The following is a 10,211-nucleotide window of genomic DNA, read 5'->3' on the forward strand; positions in this document are numbered from 1 at the left end:
AATTAAAGATAACTCAAGGGTTTGGGCTTGATTAAAGGAAAGCTGGAGTTATCATTAAGTGAGAGGGAAAGGAGCTGATATGAGGACAATGCTGTGTTCCTCTTCCTCGATTAAGTACAAAATCCCATGTGATTGTTTTCAGGTATAATGCAATTCCTGATGTAAGGGAAGGTATAACAATCACCTTTGGGGAAGAGTTATGTAGGTAATGCAGTAAGGGTGACATTGAGGTAGAGGGCTACATCTCATTTTATAACTATTAAGTAGTTGATATAGGAAACATTTTACACTTAAATCTGGTAAATCTTAGCTTCCTTAATGTCTTTGTAATCAGATGTATGAGAAAACATGGATAAAGAGCATTGAAGACAAAATTCAGGCACTGGCCTCATATTTCTTCATTATGAATTAGGGCGATAAAACTTTTATTGTTGCAAAATTGTTATTTTTCATAACAGCTAGTTGTGTGCTCATTATTGTGATGGAGTATTATATATATTCAATGCATATTTGGTGCCAAGAGACAGACAGAACTGCTGTTGAAAAGAATGTGTACAGGCTTGTTTAGCTGCTTAATAAATAACTATTTGATGATAATTGCGCAGTGTGTTTAAAGGGTAATTCTTCTTTTGTTGCTTTAGAGAGTTCATTTGGCATTCAAAAAATGGCTGTAATTTCAAGGAGTGGCCAAAATGTATCAATTAGTCTGACATCTAGGTCTTTTTAACAGATCTATAAATTTCCAATTTCCTTTGCCATCTTAACCATGGTAAATCATCCTGAACAAGGTCATTTTTCTGAACAACAGTCTCCTTATTAGCTGAGATCAATTGAGATTAGAAAATGAAAAATATACTAGATGCTGAGAACTCTTTATGAAAACACATTTGTAAGATGAATATTGAATGAAGATTAATGTGTTATTTCCATCTTCTAAATCATTGATTTAAAAATTTATTTTCTGTATCCCATTGCTGAATTAAACACTAATATTTATTTGAATGGTTTGCTTGCTTGTAAGTATTATCTTTTCCCTATTGAATTTACATATTAATGGAAGTGAATGATTTTTAATTTAAATGTCTCTTGCTTTGCATACTATCTATGTTTCAATAAATTGTGTAAATTTGATTATTTTTTTCCACTGAATTATAAATTAATGACTTCTTGTTGTTGTTGTTATGTGCCGTCAAGTCGGACCCGACTCATAGCGACCCCTCCTTGGGTTTCCGAGGCAGTATCACTAAGGAAGTAGATTGCCCCATCTTCCTTCTGAGGAGTGGTTGGTGAGTTTGAACCGCCAGCCTTCTGGTTAGCAGTTTTCTGATTGATTTTTATTTGCTCCTAGGATAAAATATAAGATCTTTAGCATATTGTGTGGATGTTATGTGATCTGGACTTTGTCTACCTCTAAAGATCATCTCCGAACATTCTCTTCTTCTATTTCCAAGCCTCAGCTATCATGGTCTTCCTTCAAACCAAATCCTTCAGCCTCAAGTTTATTGCACACATTGTTTAAAATTTTAAACACTCCCTGCTTTATTTTTCCCAGATAGCACATATAGTACATTACTTTCTTAATTAATTATCTGTCTTCCACTAAGTAGAAAGTAGACTCCATAAATGGATGGATTTTTGTCTTTCTTTGTTCACTGCTGAATCTCTACCATCTTCAGCTTTGTTGTTATACACTATGTACTGAAAAAAATATGGTGAATGAATAATTTCTTATCTTGGAATACTCTTTTCTTTAAACCTACTCATCATTCAAATTCCAGGTTAAATGCCACTTTCTTAGGCCACCTTTTCTGATTTCTAAGACAAGATCAGGATGTCTATATTTTCCTAATTCCCTATACATCTTCATAGTACTTATTACAACTTTACTTTATAAGGCCCATTATTTCTGATCATTGGTTTAAATTCTGGTCCTCCCCTTCTAAGTTGTAAGCTCTGGTGGAACAGAAAACTACCTACCTTGTTCTTAACCATATCCTTAATACCCACCACAGTGCCTGTAACAGAGATGCTCGATAAATATCTGTTGAATGAAAAAGTGGGTGGATGGATAGATGGATGGGTCAATGGATAAGCAACTCCTCGCTGTAACTGTCAGTCCTTCTGTTGCATTTGTTCATGTCCTCCCAACAAAATCGAGTGTTCCGTGAACCACAAAGGAATGCTTTTAGTATACACCCCTCCATGAATTCAATAATGCTTGTAGAATCCTTTAAAGTTAATGCCTCACAACTACCTCATCACCCCAATTTATTTAGTTACCTCCTCTAGACCAATTCATGCAGTAGAAGGAAGGTCATGTGAATAGTGAAAAGATGGTGGGCTTTAAAACTGAAAGATCTCTTCCCCTTTTACTGCCTGTGCAAATGTGGCCATGTCACCAGTTGAATGTCAAGTTCTTCATATATCCAATAGAAACAACAATACATACTTTGCAAGGTAAAAATAAGGATTATGGATAATGCATATATATGTCTGCTACATAGTAGGTGCTCAAAAGATGGCAGTTGTTAATATTATCATTAGAAGATAAGCTTCTAAAGGGTGGACTGTACTTGCCTTTCCAGTACTATATATAGAATGTGAAAATTATCAAACAGTAAGTAAAATTTTGCTGAAGATAATCCAAAAATGTTTCCAGCAGTATATTGACAGAAAACTTCCAGAAATTCATGCTGGATTCAGAAGAGGATATGGAACTAGGGATATCATTGCTGATGTCAGATGGATCTTGGCTGAAAGCAAAGAATACCAGAAAGACATTTACCTGTGTTTTATTAACTATGCAAAGGCAATCAACTGTGGATCATAACAGATTATAGATAACATTGTGAAGAATGAGAATTTCAGAACACTTAATTGTGCTCATGAGGAACTGGTACATAGACCTGTCATTCGAATAGAACAAAGGGATACTGCATGGTTTAAAATCAGAGAGAGTGTGCATCAGAGTTCTACCTTTTCATCATATGTATTCAATCTGTATGCTGAGCAGATAATCAGAAAAGCTGGACTATATGAAGAAGAACGTGGCAGCAAGATTGAAGGAAGACTCATTGACAACCTGCAATGTGCAGATGACATGACCTTGTTTGCTAAAAGTGAGAAAGACTTGAAGCACTTAATGATGAAGATCAAAGACTATAGTCTTCAGTATGGATTACACCTCAACATCAATAAAACATAAATATTATAACTGGACCAATAAGCAACATCATGATAAATGGAGAAAAGATTAAAGTTGTCAGGGATTTCATATTACCTGGATCCACAATCAACACCCATGGAGGCAGCAGTCAAGAAATCAGATGTTGGTATTGCACTGGGCAAATCTGCTGCAAAAGACCTCTTTCAAGTGTTAAGGAGCAAAGCTGTCACTTTGAAGACTAAGGTGAGCCTGTCTCAAGCCATGATATTTTCAGTCGCCTCATATGCATGTGAAAGCTGACAATGAATAAGGAAGACCAAAGAAGAAGTGATGCCTTTGAATTGTGGTATTGGAGAAGAATACTGAAAATACCAGAAGAACGAACAAATCTGTCTTGAAAGAGGTGCAGCGAGAATGTTCTTGAAAAGTGAGAATGGCCAGACTTCATCTTGCCTACTTTAGTCATGTTGTCAAAAGGGACCAGTCCCTGGAGAAAGATATCCTGCTTGGAAAAGTAGAGGGTCAGTGAAAAAGGGGATTGATACAGTGGCTGCCACGATGGGCTCAAGCATGGTGAGGATTGTGAGGATGGCGCAGGACTGGGCAGTGTTTTGTTCTGTTGTATGTAGGGGTCACTGTGAGTGGAAGTGGGCTCAATGGCACCTACTAACAATATAGAATGCACCCAATAAAGTGGTTAAACTGAGCAGCAATGGGACCACTAATAGTGTAAGTGCTACTTCTTGACTCTGAAGGCACTTAAAATCTAGTAGAGAAAATAGTTCCAAATAGAATTATAAAACATATAGATAATAAAACAACACAATATTTATTACAGTCTACAATGCATACAAAATTCAAGCAAAATATGTGACAGACCATAAGTGCTATAGATGGCCAAGCAGTGAATAATGAGGTTTCCGGCTGTGGTTACTGAGAAATGATACATTAATATGTATGTGTTTCTGTGATATATCTGTAAGTCTCCTATGAACATGTTCCATTTCTTTGGCAAAATTTGATGCTAGCTACACCAATGTTGAAATTGTCAAGGATTTCATTTTACTTGGCTCCACAATCACTGCTCATGGAAGCAGCAGTCAAGAAATAAATTGGGCACATCTGCTGCAAAATACCTCTTCAACAGTGTTAAAAAGCAAAGATGTCACTTTGACGACCAAGGTGTACCTGACCCAAATGGTATTTTCAATAGCCTCCTATGCACTTGAAAGCTGGACAATGAATAATAAGATCAAGTAAGAACTGATGCATTTTAATTACGGTGTTGGTGAAGAATATTGAATATACCATAGACTGCCAAAAGTACAAACAAACGTATCTTGGAAGAAATACAGCCAGAGTGCTCCTTAGAGGTGAGGATGGTGAGACTTCATTTCATGCACTTTGGACATGTTATCAGGAGGGACCAGTCCTTGGAAAAAGATATCATGCTTGGTAAAGTCAAGGGTCAGCAAGAAAGAGTAAGACCCTCAACAAGATCAACTGACACAGTGGCTGCAACAATGGGCTCAAAGATGGTAATAATTGTGAGGACGGTGCAAGACTGGGCAGTGTTTTGTTCTGTCGTACATAGGGTCACTATGAGTTGGAACTGACAGTCTCCAACAACTACAATATACCAATGTTGAATAAAATGGATCAACATGCTTATTCTGTGTTAGATGATGAGATCAAATACTGGATTTTTGATCTTGGGTATCAAGGTGTATTTGTCATAGTAATTGATGCTTTATTTAGTTTAGACAATCTCTGGTTAGCTAAAGATCACTAATGCCCACTGCCACTGAGTTGATTTCAACTCATAGTGACCCAGTAGAACTGCCCCATAAAGTTTCCATGGTTGTAAAATCTTTACAGAAGAGACTGCCTTATCTTTCTGCCATGGAATAGCTGTAGGGTTGGAACCACAGACCTTTAGGTTGGCAGCCGAAGGCCTTAACCACCATGCCACTAGACCTCCTTAAAGATCACTAATAGGTTCTGATAATGTTGGGTAATATTTCTAAAATATGTCTGTAATATGCTGAGTACATGCTAGTCCTTTAAAACGTAGACTCAATCCCATGTCTCAATTCTTTCTAGAGTGTTTAACACAGATTTTCAATTTAGGTGGCATTATACATAACCATTACAAATCGCTGTGCTTTCATCCTATCAAACTTCTTTGCTTGCAGCTCTAATAGATGGGAGTTAGACAGCACGAACAAAGAGTTTTGCTTTGTTTCCTCTAGGGCATTCTCTCCTTTCTGGTACTTAGTGTCTCTGTAAAGTCATTTGACATAGATCCAAACACAAGATGCAGCCTCATGAAAGGTTTTTGATATATTGACGATCACACTTGAAGTTTCAGATTTCTTATTACTGAACTTACTCCCACCACCAAACACATTCAGAAGACCTGACATTAGGAAAAAAGATGATGATCTTTCAATGACTTCAAATCCACGAACAGATGATTGAGACTCCATTAGGCCACTTGGCATGCAGGCACACATCAGCCTGCCCTGACTAGACATGCCTATGAGACCACCTGGTGTTTCTAGAGTAAGCCACTTGCCCACACACTTGCATTGCAGTGGCTGACAACTCTCCTGCGAATGCACGTGCACATAGGCACTTATACACTTAGATGAAAATAAATTAATATTATCAATTCACACACACAACCACAAGCTTGGAATAAAGCATTTGCTTATCCGGAAAAATAAAGCTTACTTATTTTACACGTTTTCAGGCCCGCACAAAATTCCTGGCACCTTGGCTTGCTTTTTCAAAGGACCCATTCACGAAGTACAGAGTTCACCCCTGGGTGCGTTCCCAGAGTGAACAAAGCAGCAACTTCGCCGCTGTCTTCCCTGCCCTTTCAGTTCTTTCCACTGCTCTCCCTCTCCTCCCTGGGGCTGGGTGGCGCCGGCCGGCAGACGTCCGACTCCCTTGTCCTCCCGTCGCGGTAGTTGTCCTCCCCGAGGGGCGGGGCCGAGCAGGACGCCAGGAAATGCCCAGGAGTGTGTGTCACCTGCTCCCGACTACTTGTTGATTCCAAGGAGCTTGGTCTTCTAACCCTGGGCCCCCAGAGGACCGTATCACTCACCCCGGCCCCGGGGAGTACCTGAGACGTCCAAGGAAGCCACTCTACCCCCAACTTCACAGCCATGAGCAAGTTGGGCAAGTTCTTTAAAGCAGGAGGCTCTTCTAAGAGCCGAGCTACTCCCAGCCCCCAGGAGGCCCTGGCCCGACTTCGGGAGACGGAGGAGATGCTGGGCAAGAAACAAGAGTACCTGGAAAACCGAATCCAGAGAGAACTCACCTTGGCCAGGAAGCACGGCACGCAAAACAAGCGAGGTAGGCTGGGGGTCCGGCTCTCAGGTAGCAGCTCTCACCCACCTACCTCCAGTCCTTTCCTGGGGAACAGTACGGCCCACAGCACTCCCAGCCCCCAGGCAGCCAGGTAGGAGCCCGTCAGCTTTTCTAGGAATTGGTACTGGCCACCAGGGCAGGGACTAGAGCGAGCTGAGAGAGGCGTTTGATTAAAAGCAAAATCTAAAGGCAGGCTTGGTATTACTGATTAAAGAAAAAAAAAAAAATATATATATATATATTTCTTTTACCTCCGGTCCCTGTATCTCTCTGCACTGATCATCGTTATTTAAAAGTTTTGGGAATTTGCTCATTGTAGATTTATTTATTTTTTTAATTGAGTTTAAAAAAGATGACAGTAAATGGTTACGTAGTGCCTAAGTCTTTTGACTGCTTACCAGAAGGTTGGCCGTTCTAACCTACCAGCTACTTGGGGGAAAGTCGGACTGGGCAGTCCACTTCCATAAAGATTTACCGCCTCCGAATCCCAAAGGGGGTCGTTATGAGTCTGAATGACTCCATGGCAGTGAGTTTGGGTTTGTTTTTTTTTTCCCCCTTGATTGCTAAATTTTTGGCACCCTCTTTAAATTTTGTTCCAGGCTTACTTCACCCTAGTTCCAGCCCTGCTCACCACAAGAATAAACATAATTTCTTAGGCTTTCTGCTGTATGTTTGTATACTGAATCACACATTTTAACTTGTGTGCAAATCTCCAATGAAATATAATCTAGTAAGTCCTGGTTTAACTTGCTCCTTAGTGATTGAAAACTTTAGTTGGCTGCTGTGCAGTTGAGGGGAAAAAAAAAAGGAATTGAACTTCTTTGAGTCAATAGTGATTCTTGGCGTTTCTCATACACCTTGAACCCTTTGTACTTTGCCTAACTTTATTAGTTTCTTCAATATGTGGCTCTCTTTACAGAGAATAGATATTGAGAGTGGATTTAACATAGAGAATGGGTTTAAACAGCAGCTGTGGCATGTATGAAAACCCAGTGAGTGGTTGAAGTGATTTACTGTTGTAATAGGTCAGTGTCAGATCCAGAAATAGAAGTAGCAATACAAGGAGTCTGCTCACCACCAAACTCTGGTCATTTTCATCCTGAAGTCAGACTTCTTTAGTCATAATAAAGCCTTGAGAAGCTTAGTTCACTCTAGATGATGCACTGTTTTATCCATGAAAGAAGTGATGTCTTATGGGCTTGACCTTGAAAAGCCTGCATCTTTACCATAAAAATGTGCCTAATAGGAACAAAGATGGGGTGGTCTGCTTCTGTAGAGATTTAGTCTTGGAAACCCAGTGGGGGTTGCTATGAGTCAGCATCCATTTGATGGCAGCGAGTTAGAGTTTGGAATACGTTTATGCCCGTTTACTATCAACAATATAAAGATTAGGTTTCAGTTTTCTGTGTTACTGCATATAACTTTTGTCCTATTATAGTCTGTGGTAGAGCAAAGTGCTAGTTTCTATTTTAGTTTATGTCAGAAAATATTTTGGTAAGTTATGAAATGGTAACTTCTAAAGAGAGACCATGCCATTATGGTTTGCTAAATACTATTGGTCGTTCTGCTACTTGGCTGTTTTGCTTCATTTGATAGGCACTCTGACATCTGCTTAAGAAAAGTTTTTTTTCCCCTTTTATTCTGTGCTCCATTTGTATTCACATATCACTTTATCAAAGGTAGTTACTCAATGAATATTGGTTTTTAAAATCTGGAAATTTGAACATCTGCTTCTAGGAAGCACTAAAAATACAGATTTGCTTTTAGAAGACAAAAATGTAAAATAATATGGGTTTTATGGATTTTTTTTTTTTAGGAAATGTTCTCTAGTTAGCAGCATACTAAAGTGTATCATGTGCAGACTTTAAAAATAAAGACAAAAGAAAATTAAAGACAACACAAATTAGGAGCTGTTACTTCCTTAGATCAGAGTTAGCAATGTAAGTATCAAGTACAAACAGACAACTGGTGTTAGACATGCCACTTATTCTTTGCCATTTATCTTTAGGACATTTGTTGGTGTTACAGTGGCCTTCAAAGTAGGAAGAGGCTTGCTAGCATGAGGTCATCTATAATCTAAATTACAGAAAATTTCAATCACAAATCTATGCATTGAAAACACTTTCAAGCCATATACCTTCCAAATAAACCATACAACTTCATTTACACATAGTGTCTTCCATTAGCCACGAAGAAATATTTTCACCCACATAATAAAATAAAGTCCAATATTAAAAAAAAAAAAAAACAAGAAACAGTTGCCCCCAAGTCAATTCTGACTCATTGTAAGCCCATCTGTGTCATGGTAGAACTGTGCTCCACAGGGTTTTCAATGGCAGAGTTTTAGTAAATAGATAAGCAGGCTTTTCTTCTCCAAGATTCTTTGGATGGCCTTGAACCTAGGGTAGGTGGCAAACACATCAATGATTTGCACCACCCAAAGACTCCAAGCCCCAAATAAAAAGAACTCAAAACAAACCACTCACCGTCAAATCTATTCCAACTCATAGAAACATCATGTGTGTTGGAGTAGGGCCATGCTCCATAGAGTTATCAATGGTTGATTTTTTGGAAGAAAATTGCCAGGTTTTCCTTTCAAGGTGCCTCTGGGTGGACTCAAACTGCCAACCTTTGGGGTGGCATCTGTTTCCAAATGGGTCCTGTGCTATACAATATCATTGTTAGAATGGCAGTTATTCATATTTTAATCAGAGTGACATATGTGCACTTAGTTTAAGTTTTCCTTCAAGTGGTCAGCTAACATGTTGGCAAGAATTCACCATTTTTGAGTGGCCAGTTAGGATTATTTCAGAAAGGACCACTCTCTGGACCCGTATACAAGTTCTTCAGTTATCTATATCTCTACAAAAACCAAAGCTTTGGTGTTACCAGACTGAATTCAAAATGGATTTTATTGGTAAAATGAGTAACTTTTAAATTAGCATAATAAATGCTAGAAATGAGATTTTTATTGGTGAAATTATGGTATTCTAAAAGTGTGGATTGGCTAAAGTAGTGTAGGGACACATACTTCCTACCCATGTGTGAACAGGCTATAAGAATCTACCAGGTATATAATTAACTTACCATTAAGGTGGTTCCTGAAGCTTGATTTCAGTCAGTTTAGCATCTAGTCATTGGTTTAGGGGGATTTCTGATTGAGTGTAATTCACTGAGGGGACAGACCTCTGCCAAGGCCAGATGTCATGGTCTGACTTCACTGTGCCTGTTAAAGGAGCCCTTGAAAGGACTTAGAACTGGCACTTCAATGAGCTCACAGAATAGGCTGAGAAAATGGTTTTGGCCTGCTTGCTAATGTATGTTTGCTTAATAAGTGTATATACAGAATTCAGTTTGAAGGTTGCTTTCAGTATAACGTGGTAGCAAAATTGAACAGTGGTAGCTAATTCTCCTCACTGCCAACTTTATTCAGATTACTATGACATAATTCCTGTTTTTTGAGCTAGTAATCTGCTTTGTGGAAAAGCAAACTTTTTATGCATCACTTAATTCTTTTTCTGCTTCTTCTGATCACTGTCATCTAGAGCAGTTCTCATCCCTGGCTAAATGTTAAAGTCACCTTGCGGTGTAGTAAATTACTTAGTGTGGCTTTTCTACCCATAAGTCTTTGTAAACTCCAAGGTGGTAATTGCTATTAGCAACTGAG

General features: G+C 38.8%; 1 protein-coding gene across 1 annotated transcript in view; it reads left to right on the forward strand.

Moving 5' to 3' along the window:
- Positions 1 to 6,339: 6,339 nt before the first annotated feature.
- CHMP4C (charged multivesicular body protein 4C) overlaps positions 6,340 to 10,211 on the forward strand; it is a 34,442-nt gene continuing 30,570 nt past the window's right edge. The window contains exon 1 of the mRNA XM_007944666.2: positions 6,340 to 6,529. Coding sequence (XP_007942857.1) covers positions 6,340 to 6,529 — 190 coding nt within the window. The remainder of the gene's footprint in view (positions 6,530 to 10,211) is intronic.

This window comes from Orycteropus afer, unplaced genomic scaffold (assembly GCF_000298275.1).
Source record: "Orycteropus afer afer isolate SDZICR_OR568_19922 unplaced genomic scaffold, OryAfe1.0 scaffold00129, whole genome shotgun sequence".
Taxonomy (NCBI): domain Eukaryota; kingdom Metazoa; phylum Chordata; class Mammalia; order Tubulidentata; family Orycteropodidae; genus Orycteropus; species Orycteropus afer.